Source organism: Paroedura picta, chromosome 7 (assembly GCF_049243985.1).
Source record: "Paroedura picta isolate Pp20150507F chromosome 7, Ppicta_v3.0, whole genome shotgun sequence".
NCBI lineage: Eukaryota > Metazoa > Chordata > Lepidosauria > Squamata > Gekkonidae > Paroedura > Paroedura picta.
Window position 1 is genome coordinate 81918124 of NC_135375.1, and position 22205 is coordinate 81940328.

Sequence of the window (22205 nt, forward strand, 5' to 3'; positions counted from 1 at the left end):
CAGTACTCTGGTCGGTGCCTTACTGGCCATCCTGGATGCTGAGGCTTACCTCCACCCACGATTTGGCTGGCCTCATGCTGGCTACCGTTGGAGGTGCCTGAGTTGTCCCTGGGTCCCTTCACTGTCCAAGCAAACCCAAGTGGGACCCCAGCCCTGAATACCCAGTTTTTAATATTTGCCCATCTGAAGTCCTGTTTAAGGGAAAAATTCAGTTTGAAATTCCATTGTAAGCATTTATGTTTATTGATAGGAATATGACCGTGAAGTCATTCAAGGAGCGATAGCTAAATTATAAATACCAAGTATAAAAACTGTATATGCAAAAATAAATATTTTAACAAAATATAAATAATTTTTATAGTACTAAATAATAGGAATACAACAATATAAATAGTAGCCTTTTCAAGTACCCAGTTTAACACTGACTGTCATTAAATCTTAAGACAATATATTATTTCCAACCAGCTGGCTGCTTGTGTTCAGTTGACAAGGCCAGCATCTCTCACAGACAGACACTGGCCACTGTGGGAAATGCGTCTTGGGATGGAGTGTGTTTTGTTCCAGTGATAATGCCTCCCAGACTTCAGGCGATGAAGGTCCTTTCTCCATCCCTCTAGCTGAGTCATCTCAACCCCAGTTCTGGAGCACATCTGCTTCAGATATCAGTCAGGGTGCTGCGATCCTTTTTTCAGCCCAGCCTCACTTGATATTCTGTTCTTTGTTTCTAATTAAGTCTTTTCTGCAAATGTTGCAGATTTCAGAGTCTTTTTGGTGTCTGTGTCTTGCTGCGGTCAGTCAGCTCCGAGTTTCCCATCCAACTTGCTGGCATTTGAATAGGAAAGAGTTACTGCGGAACATCTGCAGATCACTGGAATGTGGCTGACCGGCTGGCTGTGCGAACTTCTTTTTTCTTGAGAAGCTTTTGCTAGAAGTAGTGATGGACAAGCAGAGGATCCCAGTGGGATAAAATACCACATGGAGCTGAAAGGACAGATGGAAGCACTGGCTGGAAGAGAACACAAAGGGGGGGGGGAGAGAGAAGGTCACAATATTGTCCATTGGCATAGTAGAATAAAATGCTTCTCCCTCCCTGAGATGACGCAACACTTTAAGATGAAATCTCTTTTCGGGCATGGTACTATGAAAGATACAATATTTTTGAACTGAAGTTATATCTGGCAAACTTTTGTACATTTTGTGCTTTTATATAAAATGGGGATCTCAATCACAGAGGCAAATCTATCCCCTTGAAATCAAGAAGACTTTAGAAAAGTTTTGTCTGGATGGTGCCATTTGTTGGAGAAAAAGAAAGTGAGAAAACAGAAAATGAAGATGGCTGAGATTATGTAGTTTGTCACCTTATTGTAAAACTTGACATGGCTTTAGGGGCTTCATGGTCATTTGATCAGGCCCCCCTTTACATCTACATCAGCAGTGACCCCTGGGTTTTTTGGATAGTCCCGCCGCCATCAGGTAGGGTGGGTTGGGGATTGTTTTAGATGTTTTATGTACGAGGGGTTTTATGGGGGTTTTACATGTTGTTACCCGCCATGAGCCTCAGAGGAGTGGCGGGTTAGAAATATAATAATAATAATAATAATAATAATAATAATAATAATAATAATAATAATAATAATAATAATAATAATAATAATAATAATAATAATAATAATAATAATAATAATAATAATTTTTGATCACCATTACTAAACCATACAATTTATTCTTTAATATCTTTAGGGCAGCCTTTCTCAACTTTTTTACCATTGAAAAGCCCCTGAAATATTCTCCAGGCTTCAAGAAGCCTCAGAAATGGCACAATTGTGCAGAATATGGTTGGGAAGCATAGCTGTGTACATGCTCACCTGGGGCCCCTCCCATTCCCAGCCACCCAAACACATAACTGGCCATTGGGGGGGGGGCAGGTTGACGGCCATATATGGTCATATCACGATAAATATTTAAGACATTTAAAATATATATAAAGATTAATTAACTCCCACTCATTCAGGAAACCCTTCCACGACCATCAAGAAACCCCAGAGTTTCAAGAAACTCTGGTTGAGAAAGCCTGAGACGATGCCATTTGAAAGAGCTCCTTGACTTACCTTGAATTTTAAAACCTGTTCAAAAGTTGATCGAGAATGTTGGAAAAGAGCCACCATATTTCCAGTTGCACAGCACTCCAGGCACAAAGGCCGTACTGCTGGCTCTCCAGGAATGTTTGGATTTGTCTGAAGTATCTTCGTAGATTCAGGTTCAGATCTTGATTGTTCAGCGCTGCCTCCTCCCCAGTCTCTGCAGTAGAGCAGTTCTTCCACTGATTACTTTGCTGGAAAAGTGCATTTTGCAACAGGGCTATGTTTCTTGCGTCCCATCCAGCTCGAGTAAAGTTGTGCTCAAAGATCTGCAGGACGTTTTCGAGGATCACTTGCACTGCCATGCTTTTGCCCTCTTTGTTGGCCCTGCTGATTTTTGCCCCAGGAAAGTTGAAGGTTGGCCTTTTGTACAAGCACCCTTCAGGAAGCTGCTGTCCTCCAATGGCTTCTATAAATTTTCGGACCTCGGGGTTCTTCACTCGCAATTGGTTCTCTGCGGTGATGATGCAGTCCAGAGCCAGGATTTTGAAGGGCAGCAGAAGCAGAAGGCAAAGTCGCTGAAGGCTCAGGGTGGCCATGGTGGATCTGCTTTCTTGAAGCAAAGGAGAGAATGGACCTCCTTCAAGGTGTCCAGAAGATGTGCTTGATGCTTTGGAGACATGTCTTCTGAATTTATATATCCAGCTGCAAGAAACTCTCCAGTCCTTACATCACTTTCTGCCGTTCTCGTTTGCAGTTTTTATTTTCACTTTCTGTTTAATTACATCAGGAACTTTGGGGGCATTTTGCCACTGTCTATGTCATGAAGACTAGTAAATCGCTTTATATCATTTTAGTGAATCAGTTAATAGTATATTAATATGTACATCATCTATACAGATTGTGTTAATGAGAATGTCCTGCTGTGCACATTTTAACTTAACTGCAAGTCATCTGGTAAATTCTGACAGCCATCATGCTCTGATTTTAAGTTTTTAACTCCAATGTTTAGAGATTTTTTATTCTGCTTTTGAGTCTTTTTGAAAGCCAGATACATATAATCAGTTTCACTTCCTGTGGTTTGTTTTGATTTCTACTTGTCATATAGTCACACAAAGCAAACTTTTGTAAAAAAAAAAATCTTGTTTCTATTCAAAGGTAAAGGTATCTCCTATGCAAGCAGCGAGTCATGTCTGACCCTTGGGGTGGCGCCCTCTAGCATTTTCTTGGCAGACTCAATACGGGGTGGCTTGCCAGTGCCTTCCCCAGTCATTACCATTTACCCCCCAGCAAGCTGAATATTCATTTTACCGACCTCGGAAGGATGGAAGGCTGAGTCAACCTTGAGCCGGCTGCTGGGATTGAACTCCCAGCCTCATGTGCAGAGTTTTCAGACTGCATATCTGCTGCCTTACGACTCTGTGCCCCAAGAGGCTCTTGTTTCTATTAGGGAATGTTTAAGTCTTGGAAAAAAGGAAAGGAAATCACGCCTGTCTCATTGCACGGGGAGGCTGGGCTGTGAGCTGTGGGGCTAATAGGCAGAGTGTGTGAGGAAGAAGAGTTGGTTTTTACACCCTGCTTTTCTCTTCCCAAAGGAGTATCAATGTGGCTTCCTATCACCTTTCCTTCATCTCCTCACATCCTGTGATGGAGGAGGGGCTAAGAGAGCTCTGAGAGAACTGTGACTGACCCAAGGCCACCCAGCTGGCTGCATATGGAGGAGAGGGAAATCAAGCTGGTTCTCTAGATTAGAGGACACCACTCTTAACCAGGACACCAAGCTGGCTTTCAAGGCTGGCATTGGTTAGAAGTTGCCCGGCTGTGACCCAGAGGTTTGCCCCGTTTCCTCAGATTCATCCATGGCAGTCCTTTCCTCTTCGGCATCTCCAGTCTGGTGCACATCTCAGTTGACAGGAGCAAGGAAATAGGGGGGGGGGGGGGGAGAAGATGCAGCTGCCTTCCCTTCTTGGACATAGCTTGTCAATCTTCCTTGGGGCTGAATGTCAAAAGACCCCTGTAGGAACCCTCTTGTATTTATTTAGTTTTGTGCACTTGGAGCAGGGAAGAGGATGCTGCCAGGTTGCCAAGGTAGGGTTTTTGAGGCAGGAGAGGAACAGAGATGGTTTGCCATTGCCTGCCTCAGAATAACAGAATAACTTTTTTGGTGGTTTCCCATCCACCAGAGCTGACCCTGTTTAGCTTCTGAGATCTGAGACGACTGAGCAAGTCTGGGCGATCCAGGTCAGGGTGCAGGGCAGATGGGGACTGCTGGAGGACTGAGATGTTTGCTTAAGATCATTCTGACTTGGAAGCTAAGGGAGAATAATGGTGGTCTCTAAGTTAAGAGCAGGAGTTGTAATAACCACCAGGCCACATCTTACAGCATCATACGGCAACTACTTGCTCAACAAGGTGGTCAGGATTTAAAGAATGGCTTGGCCAGCAGATCATCACACACATAAGGAGCATTCTCTGTTTTGTATTCATTAATCTGTGTAGGGCATAGAAAATATCCTGCAACTTAAAACAACTAAGTAAACCATTGGGCAGGGTCACGTCCACAAACCATCATTCATACTCGAAATATACCCTGCTCTCAAAAAGATGCATGATATGACTTCCAGCTATTAGAAGGTGGCCCTTTTTACAGCAAGGAGATCAATAGCATTAACTGCTAAGGTCTGCTCATCCTTCTGCTGGGAAAGCCATGCCTGCCAGGACCACCTGGAAAGCTTAACAGATGCCTTGATAGGCCAGGCTGGATTCTGGAGCTCTTTGGTGGAGAAATTGCTTGGGCATGAAATTGAGGTCACTGTGGCTGGGAAGGTAGTTGTGAGTTCCTGCATTGTACAGGGGGTTGGACTAGATGACCCTGGGGGCCTTCCAACTTGGGAAGTGGAGCCTTATGAGCACAGCTGCCCATGCACAGTTACTTGTGCAAAGAACATCTGTGCTACCAAACTATTTAGCAACCTGGATTTTTTGTCTGTGTAAGGCTCTTGTGCTGAGCAGGAGAACAAATCCAGCAGATGAAACTTTTCCATCATTGCATCTGGAAATGAACTTCCATTTCTCCTGTCACAATCAGGGCAAAGTTAATAACAGTTTGCTGTTGGGGCAATTGCAAGAATCCTTTCCTAAACCTTTGGAATTGGAACACTCAACTTGTTACCCTCCATTAAAATCCAAGTACAGCTTGCTGACAAAGTAAAAAAATATATATATTTCTATATATTTCTATATATATCTATTTGGAAATAGCTACTCATATGATCTCTATGTCTATCTGGTTTTTCACACAATACCACTTTGCTCATATTGCAACATTAGGGTTCTGTAGTTCATTCATTCATTTTGGCTTTGGAGAGGAAATTTCACTTCTTATTGTTAGTTTCAGTTTCTTATCCTCATGTTACAATACGGGTTGGAATCCCCATCACTTTAAAGGAGTCCTTTTTTAAATCTGAAAAGTAAACCAGAAACAGTTTAAACTGAAATGGAATGAGGAAAAACAATTAAGTGGAAAGGGGGTGGGGAATGGTAAATCCCCTTCAAAGTACTTCTAAATTGATTTCAGAATAATCAAATGAAGTCAAAATTATTTGATCTTTTGAGAAACATAAAGCCCATAACTCATATGCAAGCAAGTACCTGACATTGAGATCTTCCATCGACTGTTATAGTGCATATATATGGATCATACGCACACTCTGAGAAATATTTTTTTTAAATCAGCAACCAACATGATAAAGCAGCAAGCCTTGTTCCCAAAAATGCTGCTAAGTTTGTAGGCAGATGGAATTTTTTGTTTTAACATGGGGGAGCATTCAAACATGACGCCCCTTCCAAATGGTACAGCCCAGCAGAGAATTCACCACCTGAATCAATGTGTATGCATGGCAGCTTGGAAACTTTGCTGTAGCCACATGGATTGCTTTGCATGGAAGGATGGTCCATAGAGTGGCATAGAGTTTAGAGTGTTGAACTTGGGAACCAAGGTTCTGCCACATGAGCTTGCTGAGTGATCTTTGGTCGATCACAGGTTCTCAGCCTACCATACTTTACAGGGTTGTTGTGAGGATAAAATAGAAAGGGGAAGAATGTTATAAGCTGCTTTGGGTCCCTGTTGCAGAGGACTGTGGGGTATCAATACATGAATAAATGTTAAAACACAAAAGCAGTAGAAGAGCTTTTTTTATAACCCATTTTTTACTACCCAAAGAGTCCCAAAGTGGCTTACAAATACTTTCCCCTTCCTCTCCCCACAACAGATATCATGTAAGGTAGTTGGGGCGGAGAGAGCTCTAAGAGAGTTACTGTGCAAGAAAAGCTGTAAGAGAACTGTTACTGGCCCAAGGTCACCCAGCTGACTGCATGTGGAGGAGTGGGAAATCAAACCCAGTTTGCCAGATTAGAGTCTGCTTGTCTTAACCGCTACACCATGCTGGTTGGTTGATTTTGTTACTCTTTGATGTTTCCCTGCTTCCTGCTTTTTTCCCTATTTGCACATCAAAACCTCTTCTCTCCTAGGTCCTGAGCTGCCCTCTCCCAAGTCTGTTTCTCAATTCCATTTTTCCTTTGCCTTTCCTTCTCTCTGGTTTTCACTCTTCCTTCCTTTGGGCTTCCGCTTCACAGGGGTGCTTTGGTGCACAAGTCAAGAGTCCTCGATTCACTCTTGCCGTCATGCTAAGGAGGCAGTTGTGACTTTTCACTGCAAGAAGAGCCATGGGCTTCAATTGTGGGCATCTTTCTTGCAGCTGCTATACATGAACCTCCTTAGCACAAGACATGGACACATGGAAGTAGCATGCTTCCTTTCTTGCAGAAGAAAGCTGCATATTTTACACCCTCTGCTTCCTACATACCAACTTTCCTTCCCGCATCTGCACCACTGTATCTTCCCTGTGTCAGCAGAAAACATCTTGCCCCTAGGGCCAATGGAAAGCCCAATTCTCATTGAAAATAAGTTGTCACTATGGTTACAGGTTGTATCTTGGAGGCTCTATCCAGGTAGAACCTGCTACAGATCTTCTCCAGTCAATTCCTGCATGCTAAGCTATAGTGAATGGCACAGGCCCCTTGAAATGGCTGCTTCTCATATTTAAGAATCTGTTGCTGTTTGTTTTTCAGAGTCTGGTGTCGCTTTGCAAGAAACGGGACTTTTCTTGAAATGGGGGAAAGAGATCTGCAAGCTGCTGCAAGAATTCTCATTGAGAATGAAGGACAGAATTTTAAAAAAACCCAACGGAGGGATTGGTTCCATCATTGAGACTCGTATATGGCTGAGGGTAATTCATGAAACAATGTAATGGTCCACATAATAACCTTCTTCCGTTCCTTTTTTCTGTTCCCTTCTGCTGTTTTCACTGAGCGGGAGCTAGCTATAACATCTATCTGATTAGTAGTTCAGCAAGGCAGCTTCAATAGTTTGCTTTGGGATAGAATAAAAATACGCCTTCTCACCAACATGGAAGAGCTGGGAGAATGTTCTTGGGACTTCAGCAGTTTTCCTTTCTGCTGCAAAGACCTCGTGCCCTTTTGTGCTGGTGTTTGGAAGCCAAAGATGCTTTTGACAGTTTTTTTTAATACCATGCAACAAGAGTAGGGGAAAAAATCGGACTAAAATCTGGATTCCAAGACCCCCAAAGGACCAATTCAGATTCAGGAGCTGGTTTATTTATTTGTGATTGAGTTAAAACTGTGATAACAGCTTCCTTAAAGGTGTCTCTGTATTTAGGGCTACAGTGTGCTCCCACGTTAATACGGCATTCTAGCGGGGGGAGGGAGGATGGTTATAATTATTGTCCACAGCTGCTTAAATTGATAATTGGGTCAGACTTCCCCCTACTCTTTCTCTGACTGTTAATATGGTACCTGCTTTCTTCTCAGACTCTTCCTTAGTGCTCTCAATTTCACTAATGAATCTGTTTTATTTTTCTTGGGAGCTCTCACAAAAAAAGCTTCCCTCTCTTAACTTTTTCCTGATTGATGCTCTGGTTTCCTCCCTACATTTCTTCAGGTCCTGCCTGGCACTTCTTGGCATTTCTCTCAGAGTTTTTTCTCCCCTTCCGAGGTTAGAATGTACTTCTTAGGTGATGCCTTTTCCAAGTGGGTTTTATCCCATGATTTCCCCTGTTCTTCTCCATGTCACATTCACCTTTACATACTTAATAATCAGCTAACATCACCCATCAGGATATTGTTCAGAGTTGAGCCAAAGTTCACTCTTAGTTGCATTCCTCTCTTGCCTTTGTTCTCTGGCCTTGCTTTGGCCACTTTGATGATTCTGCTCTAACTTTGTTCCTGGGGGCCTTTTCAACAGGGACCAACAGAGCAACAAATGGCAGTATGTCCTGGTAGTGAAACCTCCATAATCAGAGGCAGTATATCTCTGGTGAATGCCTTTGTGCACTTGAAGAAGCATCTCACTGGCCATTGTTGAAAACTGGATACTGGATTAGATGGATTTTTGAGCCGATCCAGGGAAACAGTTTGCATATTCTATGTATATTCTTACATAGAAGACTTTCCACTACCATTTTTGAGAAAAACCATGTGGGTCATGACAGTAAGATGTACCAGTCTGGTGTGGAACTCGGGAGTAGCAACCAGAGCTAGTTTGGTGTAGTGGTTAGGAGTGCGGACTTCTAATCCGGCATGCCAGGTTCGATTCTGCGCTCCCCCACATGCAACCAGCTGGGTGACCTTGGGCTTGACACAGCACTGATAAAGCTGTTCTGACCGAGCAGTGATATCAGGGCTCTCTCAGCCTCACCCACCCCACAGGGTGTCTGTTGTGGAGACAGGAAAGGGAAGGCGACTATAAGCCGCTTTGAGCCTCCTTCGGGTAGGGAAAAGCGGCATATAAGAACCAACTCTTCTTCTTCTTCAGAACTGCAGCCGTCTTGGCAGTTCTGGGAGTGTCGTTTGGCTCCCAACACCAGCACAAAGCAACAGGACAGTAGCAAATAGCTGCGGTGTTCAGAGTTACCAGGAACTGATGCAAGCTACTGAATCCTGTGAAGTCTGGTCTGGTTTCAGCAGGTGACATGGGAAGCAGATGTGAGGTAATGAGGAAAGTAATCATTAGTGGAGTCCGCAGAAGAGTGGGCGGCACACATTCATGTGGTCGGGAGCTGTGGTTTCCAAGCTTCTTGTGGCTTTGTTTTACAAGTCCACCAGCGCCTTAGAGACCGACAGATTTTCGGGGCCTAAACTTTCAGCAGTCAAAGCATGCAAAGCATGATGTTGCATGAATAAAACATCAGTAATATTTTAGACCCAGGCATTCACAGACATCTGCCTCTCCACCCACAACAGTGCAGTCTGAGTGACATTTCTGGGTTATATCTGTCCTTCCACCTTTCATCATCTTCTTCATTTTACAGCATGAGGTAGTTACTGCTCTTCATTTTATGCTGGTCAAATTTCACTTTCTCATTGTCATGCCACGACTTCAGGCTGGCACAGTGGAATTTCCATTGCTGGAGGAGATTTGAGCTTGTGTGATTAAATGGAAAAAAAAGTTATGAAAAGAAGAGGGAAAAACGGATGAAACATGAACCCTTTTTACTGCTCACCCTCTGCGTATATGTCTGACTGGGAATTCCGATTTCATTGTATCTGAGGAAGCTTACACCTCGAATAAAACTTCATAGGACTTAAAGGTGCCAGTGGACTCAAACTTCATTTTGAAAGCAGATATTCTTTCTGCCCAACTTCCTGTGTTTGCTACAGATTCAGGAGGCCAGGACTCCTGCTTTGATGGTAGATCTCCTGCACCCCACAAGTTCTGCTTGCTGCTGCTCAGCTGAGTGGCAGGGGAAGGGGGAAATGCACGGGAAATGAGCATCAACCAGCATTGGGACTACATCACTTCTAGTGTGATCATATGTGATATAACTGCATTGAGCAATGTTCTAGCTTTCACCCCAAATGTTCCTGTTAAACCAAATCATTTTGAACAAATATTAGAACTGCACCTGGTGCAATGACAACACCTCCTGCTTATGCTAGAAGTGACGTCACAGTGTTGGTATGATGCCAAAAGTATGTCCCTATCTTCCTGTGGTCTCCCAAAATGGATACTCCACTCAATTTGCCCCTTTAAATTATAGAAAAACAGCTTCCATTTTTCTCTGGATTAAAGGGGAAAGCTTCAGGAATGTCATGGAATGAACACAATTTTATGTGGACATTCTTCTTTAATTCCCCAGGTGAATGGAAGCAGATGATATTTGGCATAAAGGAATGCCTTTTATTCTCCTCTTTGTTCCCACATGAACTCCCTTCCTAGTCTCTCATGTCACAATTTTAATCTGTAATCTCCTTGCAACAATTATCTTCCTCCTTCTACTTTGAAAAATGAAACACATCTCAATGAGACAATAACCTGAGCCTCCGGGGAGGGCGGTTTATAAGTATGATAAATAAATAAATAAAAATCTAACAATCTAAGAGTACAAAAAATACCATTGGACATTACTGTTCAGATATAAAGAGCACCCATTTCATTGGCCTTCAGAGTTATGCCTGCCACAGACAGATGGACCTGTGGATCTTTTCATTATGCATGCCCACAGCTAGTCAAATACTTTGTTTTGTTAGGGTATTTGGCTTGGATCAGGGTCATATGGGCGGGGGCAGATGGAATCTTTGTCCAGGGGCCCATGGTGGGTCTTGGCAGCCCTGCTGGCCTTTGATATGCGAAAGACAAGAGGTCACAACTCCAAGAGAACCTATGAATTGGTGGTGAAAATTGCTGCCAAGTAGCACCTGATTCATGGCAACCTCATGGGGTTCTGAAGGCAAGAGACATTCAGAAGTAGTTTGCTATAGCCTGCCTCTGCGTAGTGACCCTGAAACTCTGGTCATCTCCCATCCAAATTCTAACCAGGACCAATTCCACTTAGCTTCTGAGATCTGAGGAGACTGGGCTAAACAAATCATCCAGATCAGGGCAGTTACAGATGGGCACTTTTGGGGAGTTTTGGTCATGAGGTCACTGTCTGACTGTACCTTATGTGCAGAAACTATAGCCCTTCTGGGGAATTTGATTGTGGTGATTGGTGACATTATGCTCATGCTATTTATGTTGTTGTTTCCTATGGTGGTGTGTAGTATTAAGTGGTCTGCAATTTGCATTAAGTGTTTCAGTTTTCTGCTTTACCCTTCTGCTGGTAAAGCCATAGGCCACTCTCAGTAAACTCTACACTGGCACTTAAAGTACTTTGGTTAAAGCATTCAACCACAGAATTGCCTCTGGTGGGCAGGAGTTCCTAGCACTTGGAATTTTCATTCTGACTAGTTGAGATCAAAGAGGTAATGAATGTGTTATTTGCCCTTCTGTGGAACTGGAGTTCCCCCTTTGTAGTAATTTTCTCTGTCTGGATAAGAGAGAAGGGAAGAGAGGAAAGGTATGTTTCTTTGTTAGGCTGTCTTATTATTCTTAACTGATTGCACTTGATGCATGAGCAGGGAGTTCTCCATCATAGTAAATGATGAACTCCACCAGGGTACACTGATGTACCATGAAAGAACTCCTAGTAGTCTATGAACAATCAATACAATAGATAATTTACAGCTCCAGGAGAAGTGGGCTACAGTGCACGTATTTGAATTCTTTTCAATTTTTGCATGGTTGCTTATGTATGAGAAGAGGCATATATGAGAAGCCAGTAGCATTGCACAGTACTGTCCAGAAAAAATACGTAGCACGTTGAACAGCCACAAAGGGTCAAAAGTTCAGCTCCCTGTTCAAGTCTGGTGTCCAGGATGCTTGAGCATCCCTAAGCTGGAGGACAGGTATCTCTGCACAAGAAGGGTAAATTTCCCAAAACAGGCTGTAGGAGGACCACTAGTGAATGTACAACTCAGGCATTCTTCCTGTCCTCATCTTCCCCATGTTATGTCTGAGTTCAATGTAACTCACAGCCTGACTCTACTTCAGAATATTTCCTGAGCTTTGTTTTTCCCCCCAAATACAATCCACGCTACCCATAGTGACTGGAAGAAGACTGCATTTCTTTAATATAAATAACACTTTTAAGGATTCAGTTAACAAAATATAATAAATAAAATTAATACAAATGATAAATGAATAAAATAAATAAAATAAATACATTTACTCAAGCTGACCAGCAATAGAGGTACTGATTGGCATTTGCAAATTATAAATATGTTGCTTGAGGGCAAATGCTTTGAAAGGTGGGACATGATAGTGCACTTCAAGTGTGCACATTTTTGAAATAAATAATTATTTGCTTTGATAAACAGCACTAGTGGGTGGGACTAACATCATTTTGTTTCTTTGCTTCCAGTAGAATTAAACTAGATCAAAGGTGCTGATGAACTATGCTCAGATTTTACATTGAGAGGTGCAGAAGTCAGTACATTCAGAGGAGTTTCAGAAAGTGGAGATAAGCTAGGGAAGAATCTTTTGCTTTGGCGGCATCATGGGATGCTGAAGTCCATTTTCTATAGGTCCTACATCTTCTGTAAAGGTCTTTATTGTAGCTTTGTACATTGGAACATTATGTCTTGCTGTGAATTTCTTGAAACTGTTTAGAATCTGATGGAATACAGCAAATAACAGGAGATATTTTACTTTTTTGGAAATGTGTTGCTAGAAGCAATGAATGAAAGATGAGGATACGAGTGCTCTCTCCGAAGCTGCAGTTTCATCCAGCTGTTTTCATTGCATCACAGCTAGAAAGAAAAAGAGAAGTGATTCAAACTCTAATTCGAAATTGGTTTTCCTTTTCACTCATTTCAACTGTGGGACACACTTCAACTACCAGTCACTGAGGATATAAAATAAGTAATAAAGTAATAATAAGCAACTTTATTTTGGTATTCTACCATTCCTAGATAGCTCAGGGTGGGTAACAACATGGTTTGGTGTAGTGGTTAGTAGTGCCGACTTCTAATCTGGCATGCCGGGTTCGATTCTGCACTCCCCCACATGCAGCCAGCTGGGTGACCTAGGGCTCGCCACAGCACTGATAAAACTATCCTGACTGAGCAGTGATATCAGGGTTCTCTCAGCCTCACTCATCTCACAGGGTGTCTGTTGTGGGGAGAGGAAAGGGAAGGCAACTGTAAGCCGCTTTGAACCTCCTTCAGGTAGAGAAAAGCGGCATATAAGAACCAACTCTCCTTCTTCTACTTCGTTAATCTCACAATAAAACCAAATATTAACATTAAAATGTTTTGGTAACTTATAGTAGCTCCTACCAAATTTGAGCTAGGGGGAAGATTTGAGATCCTTGGAGGGCAGATCTTCCTCTGTTTCAGAAGTGAGGCCAACACTTTATGATGGTCTGTTTGGACCTCAGCCATAGGCTTGGTGGAACAGTAGTGTCTGGCTAAGGTCCCTCAGGGCCCTTTTGGCAGAGTGCTCTAACAGGCTGGGTCAAAGATCAAGAAGGCTCTCACCCAAGTAGAGGCCAATCTCACTTCCTTTCAGCTGGGGAACCTAAGCAGGTGTTAATCCAATGACCTTAATGGTCTTTGGGGGGGGGGGAGTGTAGTGGAAGAGGAGGTCCTGTAGATACACTGGTCACGGACCAGTTAAAGCATGCTTTGTTAAACAGTTATTGTAAGATGACCATATAGGATCATGTCAACCTGCCCTCTCCCAAATGGCCAATGATGGGTCTGAAGGGAGTTGGAAGGGGAGGGGCCCCAGATGGGTGTATACACAGCTATGCTTCCCAACCATATTCTACACAATTGGGCCACTTCTGGTGTTTCTCAAAGCTTGAAGAATGTTTCATGGTAAAATGAATGGTAAAAAAGGTGATAAAGGCTGGTTAAGAATTTTAGAAGTTAGTACCAAAACCTTGAACTTGCTCTTGTCTCCAGTCCAGAGCCAATGCAGATAGCCAAGCACTGGCGTTATATGTGCCCTCCACTAGATGCTTGTGAGTACTGTGCTACTGCATTTTGAACTAATTGGTGGTTCCAGAGCAGTCTCAAGGGAAGCCCTGCAACAATTGAGTTGCAGAAGTCTAATCTTGTGGTGACCATTGCTTGGATCACCCTGGCTAAGTCTGATGATGAGAGACAGGGTGTAAGTTATCATGCCTGGTACAGGTTGAAAAATGCCAGGCAATCCAAATTCATGAGCTGGGCCTCCATTAAAAGGGAGATGTCCAGAATCACACCCAGGCTCCTGACAGAAGGCACTGGTGTTGATTTAGCTCAACCTGGTGTTGATTTAGTCAATACCTGAGAACTGCATCAACTGTCTCTCCGCATTACCGACTCAGCCAGAGGACCTCCATCTTGGCTAGATTTAGTTTCAGCTGACTGTGGATGCCATGGCAAAAACACAGATCTATTTTTTTCTTTTAAACAACTCCTTCAGTTAGCTTGGTCAGATTAGAACTAAGTGACCAATTTAGTGATCCTAGCCCAGAAGAAATCTTCAACAACAAAAACTCACCTCCAGACTACAGAGATCAGTTCTGCTGGGAAAAAAATGGATTGTTTGGAGGGTAGGCTCTCTGGCATTGTACTCCACTGAGGTCCCTGCCCTCCATTGGCTCCATTGCCAAATCTCTAGGACTTTCCCAACCTGGATCCGGCAATGCTAACCTGCCCATTCCCCACTGGTAGCAAACATAATATTTCTATGTGTCATAACCATAAAGAACACAGGTGACATAAAAAAAAAGATTGAAAACTGAGTTGTCTCTGGGTGATATTTTCCTCTCCTCAGCTGGTTTAGGATTAGGAAAACAATCCTCAACAACATGAACAAAGTTAGTAAAATCTCAGATTTGAGTCTTACTTACTATAAAAGTTCAAAACAAATCTGGAAATATGGCTCAAAAGAGACCATACAACATCAGGGCAATGCCATAGGAGAAGTTTCGAATTACTGAAGGCTAGAACATGTTCAGATAAAAACAAAATTGATATTAAAAATTACAGTACCTCTTAGTTTGGGATCCTATTTGTGAGCTGGTCCACCAACAGCAGACATTGCTTGACTTCCATCTGGACAATTTCCCAGGCACACAGGCTGTGCTGCTTCTCTTTCAGGAAGCTGTCAATTCTTCTGAAGTATCTTTTCACTCTCAGCCTGGTAAGCTGGATCTTCTGGCCTCTTGGAGGCAGGATGTCATTCTCCATTTCTGCACTCAGGCATGTTCCCAGATGCTGAATTTGCTGGTGAAGTCCAGTCTGGAAGGTTGCTATGGAATTCTCATCCCAAGCCGTTTCTGTCAGGTTCTGGCTGAAGGTGCGGATGATCTGTTGGAAGATTTCATGAATGGCCACTTGTGGATTCTCTTCCAAGGGTGCTTGGATCTCCTTGAGAATTTCTTGAGTGGCAATGAAGTCTCTCATGTCACTTAGACACTGCAGAGGAAGGTTTGTCCTCATTTTGCTCTTCAGTAGTTCCAAGTTGTTCTTGTTGGTGGTGTTTAGCTGGGCATGAAGACTGGTGCAGCTCTGAGATGAAACTTCACTGAAGAAAAGCATCGCTAAGCATATATGGACCCATCCTTGTGTCGGTACGGTGTTCATGATGGTATATGCTCTTTGCTTGAGTACAGAATACGTGTCTCGAGCGATGAGTTCTGGAGTCTGGTGAGTCTTTGAACCATGTCTTTGCTTTTAAATATTGAGGGATGAAACTACCCCTTTCCATTCATCAGAATTTTCCATTTCTTAAAATTCTGTGCTTTCACTTTTCTCCTTTCTATTTGAATTTGGAAATCATGTAGAATAAAACCCTATTCTGAGATCTTGGTTAATATTTGAAACACAGGTTTTATTTTTATATTTCATATGTAGTCAAAAATTTGAATTAATAGGTTCATTTTTTGTTGTTGAAAGTGAGAATGGAAGTCATTTTTTAATATCAGCTCTGGACTTTATTCAGTTCATTTCTTCAGTTCAAAATGACAAACTTTTGTAAGATTAATTCAGGACATTAGTTTTAGGTCTCTTCTATATGGTGTAATTTTGAGCATTTATACAGGACTTGACCATTTCCATGTGTGGCTTACCAATGCAATGCTCTACAGAGCTTTTCCAGTTTGCACCCATTCAGAATAGGATCACAATGTTAGAGCTGATTTAGAAAATTGTGTGTTCACTTGACTGCTCAACACATTTTGATTGCCAACAAAATTTGTAAACACATAGTACTGCAAACTGCTGGAGGGAAATGTCCCAGAGAAGGGGGGCAGGGTTGGACTGGATGGCCTTTTGTGGTCTCTTCCAGCTCTGTGTGATTCCGATTCCGAATGTCCTAACTGGACATCGGGTGATAGGACATGGGGGATGTAGCAGCCCTCTTGGGCATTATGGCACAGAGTAGCTGTGAATATCTTTCCATGCTCATGAAATGACTACTGTGACTCAGAAGTTGTAGTCAGCCTCAACTCTAAGCAAGAAAGGAAGAGTATGAATTAATCCGACTTTCTTTCCTTCATACTGAGCTATTTCTTTCTTTCTTTCTTTCTTTCTTTCTTTCTTTCTTTCTTTCTTTCTTTCTTTCTTTCTTTCTAGATTTATTAACTGCCACTCCTGGACGAAGCAGGCTCATGGTGATTTACATAAAAACCCATAAAACAGTATAATACAGTAACAGATGGCCTAATCCCATCGATTCTCTCCCACCCCAACAGTCCAGACCCAATACACAACTGCCCGCCAACTTCGGGAGAGGCCTCCTCTGCCTAGATGGTCTTGCATATGGAGGACCTCTGGAGGCCTCTAGCAGAGGGACCCAGATCTTCCTCAGCCTGGCCTCAACCGAATGCCTGGCAGAAGAGCTCCATCTTGCAGGCCCTGCAAAATTTTGATAGATCCATCAGGGCCCTGCAAAATTGTGATCGCTCCATCAGGGCCCTCAGCTCTTCTGGGAGCTTGTTCCACAAGGACATGCCTGAACAGGCTCTTAATCTTTATTATCATAAATGAGTGGAAATGTCAAATGGGCTTTGGTGGACTGGATATGGGATGGCCCTGTCCCTCAGCCTGTTACCTGCACTGCAAAGCAAAGTGCCTTGGAAAAGATCTGCAGTGCAAACAATGCAACAGCCAAAATGAGTGCAAGACAAGTGTACCGATATAGCAAGGCTGGGGTAGAACTTTTTAAGTACCAGACCTCTAGCATGCCTCACACAAATCAAACATTGCTCTTCCTCCATAAAAAAATCTGCTTCTTGACTTTGCAAATATCACTTGATGCACAGTTAGAATGTCGAGTTAAGAACATGCTGATGATCTAAATGAATGGACTAGGGAGAATTCACATGAGAAGCAGGTATGTCAGTTTCATCTCAGGTGAGTCTCTTTAAATGCATCTGGAATCCAACTAGCAGGTAATCCTGATCTCATAGTGCTGGAGTGATAGATCATGTACCCCACATGGTAAGGGGAAAGCCAATCACTGCCCCCCAGCTGCAGGATTTGTATATGTGCAGATTGAGTACAATTTCTGTCTTCCATTATCATAGACACATCTTACATTACCATTGTAATGATGGTTTGTCCTGAAGTCATCATTTATTTATATATCTATATGATTCCACCCCACCTTTACCCCCAGTGGGGACCCAGAGTGGCTTACATCATTCCACTCTCCGACAACCCTGTGAAGTTGGCTAGGCTGAATATGTAGGATTGGCCTAAGGTCACGCATTGAGTATCCATGCCAGGTTGGGGATTCGAACACAGATCTCCTAGATCTTTGTCTGACACTTGCTCTGTTTACCCTGGTTGGTCACTGGGACAGAGTGTGACCTTACTGGTTCTCTGGGGCCTCTCAGCAGGTTTGAATTTTATTCATTATATCATTTTTTGTTATTTGTTTTCTTATTCCGTGCTGTTTTCCATGAGAGGGACCCAAAGTGGTGTCCATAATTCTCCTTGCCTCCATTTTTTTCATCACTGCAACCTGGTGAGATTGCTTAGGTTGCATATGTGTGAATGGCTCAAGATCACCCCAGCAAGCTTCAATGGTAGGGTGGGAATTCGCATGTGGATTCCCTATATACTCTAACTGGTACACCATGTTGGCCCTTGACCCCATGGATTTGCAATGGAGAGCATCACATTGGGTGTTTCCAAGCTCCTACCAACCCTGAGTCACCACATAAAGGGACCAAGAAGATGAGTTGATGGACGGAGGGTTTGACTATCCCATTGTCTTTAGATAGATATATATATCCATTTACATTTTTCTGTTAATGAAAGTCAGCTGAGGTACATCTGAACAACAGTTGGACGGACTTCCTTCCCTGACTGGGCTGTCGGGGGGGGGACTGTTGACATGTTCAACTCATCCACAGAAAAAAACATATTTCTTTATAGTGGGAAATTTTTCATATCAATAATGTGAATGAATGAATGAATGAATGAATGAATGAATGAATGAATGAATGAATGAATGAATGAATGAATGAATGAATGAATGAATGAATACTATCTAGTCCATTAAACAAAAGACAGAAGATCCTTATACTAGTTTGGAACAATTATTATTTATAAGATTCAGAAATAAGGGTTTAAATGGTTCAACAATGTACTTTATGAGTGGCTAAACATTGTAATTTATGAGTGTAGACCTATGCATGTTTATTCAGAAGCATTCTTAAGGATTGGAGCCTGTGTTTTGGGATACACACTTCCTGAGAAAATTCAATCTGGAATGCATGCAAAGAACATACATGTAAAGAATGTGAGAGGAATTGCAGCAAGTGGGATGGGGGGGGAACTGTACTGGAGAATTATAGGCAATCTGGTCCATCTCCCAAAGTTGTTTTCTTTTTTCTTTTTTCTTTTGTTATCCTTTATCTTCTTCATTTTAAAACTTAATTGTGGCACTGCATAATTGCATAATTGAAAACCACATCTTGATTTAGTGAAACAAATGAAGCAGACTTGGACAAATTTTACATCCTAGAAACATGTCACTGGAGGAAACAGAAGAAAGACAAATGATTTCCGTCCAAGTTGCACTTTCTTTCAGCTATTTTCATTGCATCACCTCCAGCAGGCATAGCTGGAAGAAAATAATGACATGGTTAACATTCCATATTAAGCTGAAACCAATTTTCTCTTTTAACTATTATTTAAAATAAGGAATATTCTGAACAACCAAATCTTGTATGATTTGTTATGGACTTCTCATGTTGATTCCCCCCATTAAGTTATTAAAATTAGAATTAATTGAAACAACTCATTCATTCAGATTCCATTACTGACCTATGTGAAAAAAATATTACATCCTAAATTATGAATTCTTTCTGAGTTTGGGGCTGCTAATTTCATTTATTGCCATTGAAGTATCTTTTACTAGTGACTTCAAGGTAGCTGGTTTCCATGAAATATTCCATTAAGATATCTGAAAATTGTGTAATTACATGGGTGGGTTAGAAGGACTCTTTTGCATGGTAATAATTTAAAGAGAAAACCAGTAACTCAAACACAGTTCCAGGGTATATGGAACTCAGGTATCCCCCCCTTACAATTTTTAGCTTGAAACACATTAAAAAATCTCCCTGCAAAGCTTGTTATCTTAAACCTGAATAACCTGAACACCGCTTCCAAATGAGTTTTTTTTGTGATTGCCAAATACCAGCAGTTAAAGGTCACACAAGCTTGTATGGTGTATAATATTATTCTTTGCAGGGATGGGAGGAGGGAACAAGAGAACCAGTGATGGACAGCTGCAGCACAAAAGGCTCCTCCTCTGAGGCATTGATGGTCTGGGGAGTGCTGAAGCCTTCCTGGGGAACTGATTTTTAATGCATATTTATTGGCTGCCAGTGTCATTTGACAGGCTTGTGGGTCTCTTATGACCACCTTCTCTTACTTTGTTCTGCTGGACTTATCTGGATTGACATTGCACTGCTGGTCTCCTTTGCTTAACATTATTATGCTGGGCATTTTGTGGATTGTCATTGTTTCTGGTGACTGTGTGAAAGTGCTTCCCCTTGCTTAAGATAGTTTTGTTGGGCTTCTATGGATTGCCATTGGTTCTGTTGCACTTGCTAAAGTAGATTTTGACCAGAAATATCTTTTATTTTCTTATTATGAGACTAGTAAATAAGCCCGCTGTAGTCTAAATACAGCGGGCGCTAGCGGTGAGCCCCCCCTCCCGCAGAATGGCATAACTGTACCGTAGTCCTGAGGGTGAGGCGAGAGCCATTTTTCTTCTCCTCAGTGGCCGCGGCGGCTTGTCCTTTAGAGCGCCGTCGCGCCGGCTGCCCTGGGCGCTCCTCAAGGGCTCCTCAGCATCTTCTTACCGGCCTCCGGAGCGCCAGGCCAAGCGCCCTTGGGGATCGTGCGGAGGTTGGCTCGGCGACGGGCGGGTGGAGGAGGAGGAGAGCTCTGCGCAGCAGCGGCCGCGTCAGGCCGCCGGGCAGGGAGCCCCCAGCAGCCGTGCTCCGCACAACTGCCGGGGGCTCCCTTGCGGGCGGCCTGATGTGTCGGAGGCACTTTGCGCCTCCGACACGTCAGGCTGGCGGCAAAGGAGCAACTGCGAGCCACACTGTGCGCAGCTCGCAGTTGCTGGGGCTGGGAATCGAAGGGACCAATCAGCAGGCGGCCTCGCGTTTCACTAACGCGGCTTTTTCGGCGGCATGCACTGAAGCTGCGGCCAATTGCAGCCGGCACCATGCGTTATCGTGATTTTAGTCACCGCCATTCCACCCTGAATGTGCGTTATCCCCCCCGTGCATAATGGGTCTCTCTGTGTGTGTAATCCCTTCCCTATATATATGTGTGTCTGTGTGTTTGTGTCTTCAGCTTTTTCTTCTCCTGCTGTCTTCAGCTTTTTCTAGCTTTATTGTCTTTTCCAACAAGTCTTGTCTTTTCATAACGTGACCAAAGTATGATAGCCTTAGGGTAGCAATTTTAGCTTCTAGGGAGAGTTCAGACTTGATTTGATCTAGAACCCACTGACATGTATTTGTGGTAGTTCATGGTACATGTAAAACTCTCCTACAACACCACATTTCAAGTCAACTTTCTTCCTTTCAGTCTTTTTCATAGTCCAGTGTTCACTCCCATGCTTTCACTTAATAATGGAAAATACTATGATCTTGGTCATCAGTGACAAGTCCTTGGTCATCTGGAATCTTTTCTATCTCTTTCATGGCTTTCCTTCTCCGGCTGACCTTTTGATTGCAGTCTCCCTTTTAGTTGATGTTAAAAATTAAATCTTACTGTGTTTAAGTACAACTGGAAACAGCAGCTATTTTGCATACAAAAATTAATGCACAAAACAATTTCATGTGGAAAGATTTATGATCTGAATTTTATCTTCAAGTTGCATTTTCATTCTGCTGTATTCTTTGCATGGCTGATTGCCAACACTGCAGAGTGTTCCACCAGGCTGGGGCCAAGGCTGAAAAAGTCCTGGCTGTGGCCCTGGTTGAGGCCAGTCTAATCGCTTTGGGGGCAGGGATCCTGTACAGATGTTTTGCTCAATTTAAAACAGTACAGAGGCACCGGGACAACAATGGCAATAATAAATCAAAGAAAAGTTGTGTGGAACGCCATTAGCTAAGAGCTGCGATTAATACGACCTTACATACTGTCCAAGAGACAAGGTTTTTTGGCATATAAGAAGTGTGTTTGAAACACTCATATTTGTCCCTTGATAAAGCCAACAGGTGAAACGCGCTGGGACTTATATGAAGGATTAAAAAAACAACTGAATATTGAAGAGAGACGACTTTTCTTTGATTTATTATTGCCATTGTTGTCCCAGTGCATCTGTACTGTTTCACAATTTTGTTTTTCACTGGAACCTACCCCTCCTAGTTATATTTTGCTCAATCTAAGACATTTAAAATTTTCCTTGTAATCCTTTTGAACCACTAAACATTGAAATTTTTCCTAGATTCCTCCTACAAAAATTTCATATTTTAATGATGTGTGGGATTACTCTAATCTGGAGGGAACCCATTACTGATTTATGTGATGTGTTGTATATTAGCATACTATCGGATGTATTTTATATTATATATATATGTATATTTATATTTATGGGGGGTGGGATTCTTCTTTCTTCTTTTAAATTACCAGCAAAATTGTTGTTCTGCGATGCAAGCCCAAATGGCCATGTTTATTCAATTGTGCGAGGAGTGAGGAAAT

The 22205-nt window shown here is 42.6% G+C and overlaps 1 protein-coding gene across 4 annotated transcripts in view; it reads left to right on the forward strand.

Annotated features, from left to right (window-relative positions):
• Positions 1 to 22205, forward strand: part of FOCAD (focadhesin) — a 214120-nt gene that overhangs the window by 176670 nt on the left and 15245 nt on the right. For all 4 annotated transcript variants that reach the window (XR_013232617.1, XR_013232618.1, XR_013232619.1 and 1 more), the window contains one exon: positions 7209 to 7366. Coding sequence is in view for 1 of the 4 variants with exons in the window: in XM_077345182.1 (XP_077201297.1) it covers positions 7209 to 7366 (158 nt within the window). In the remaining 3 variants the exon portion in view is untranslated. The remainder of the gene's footprint in view (positions 1 to 7208; positions 7367 to 22205) is intronic.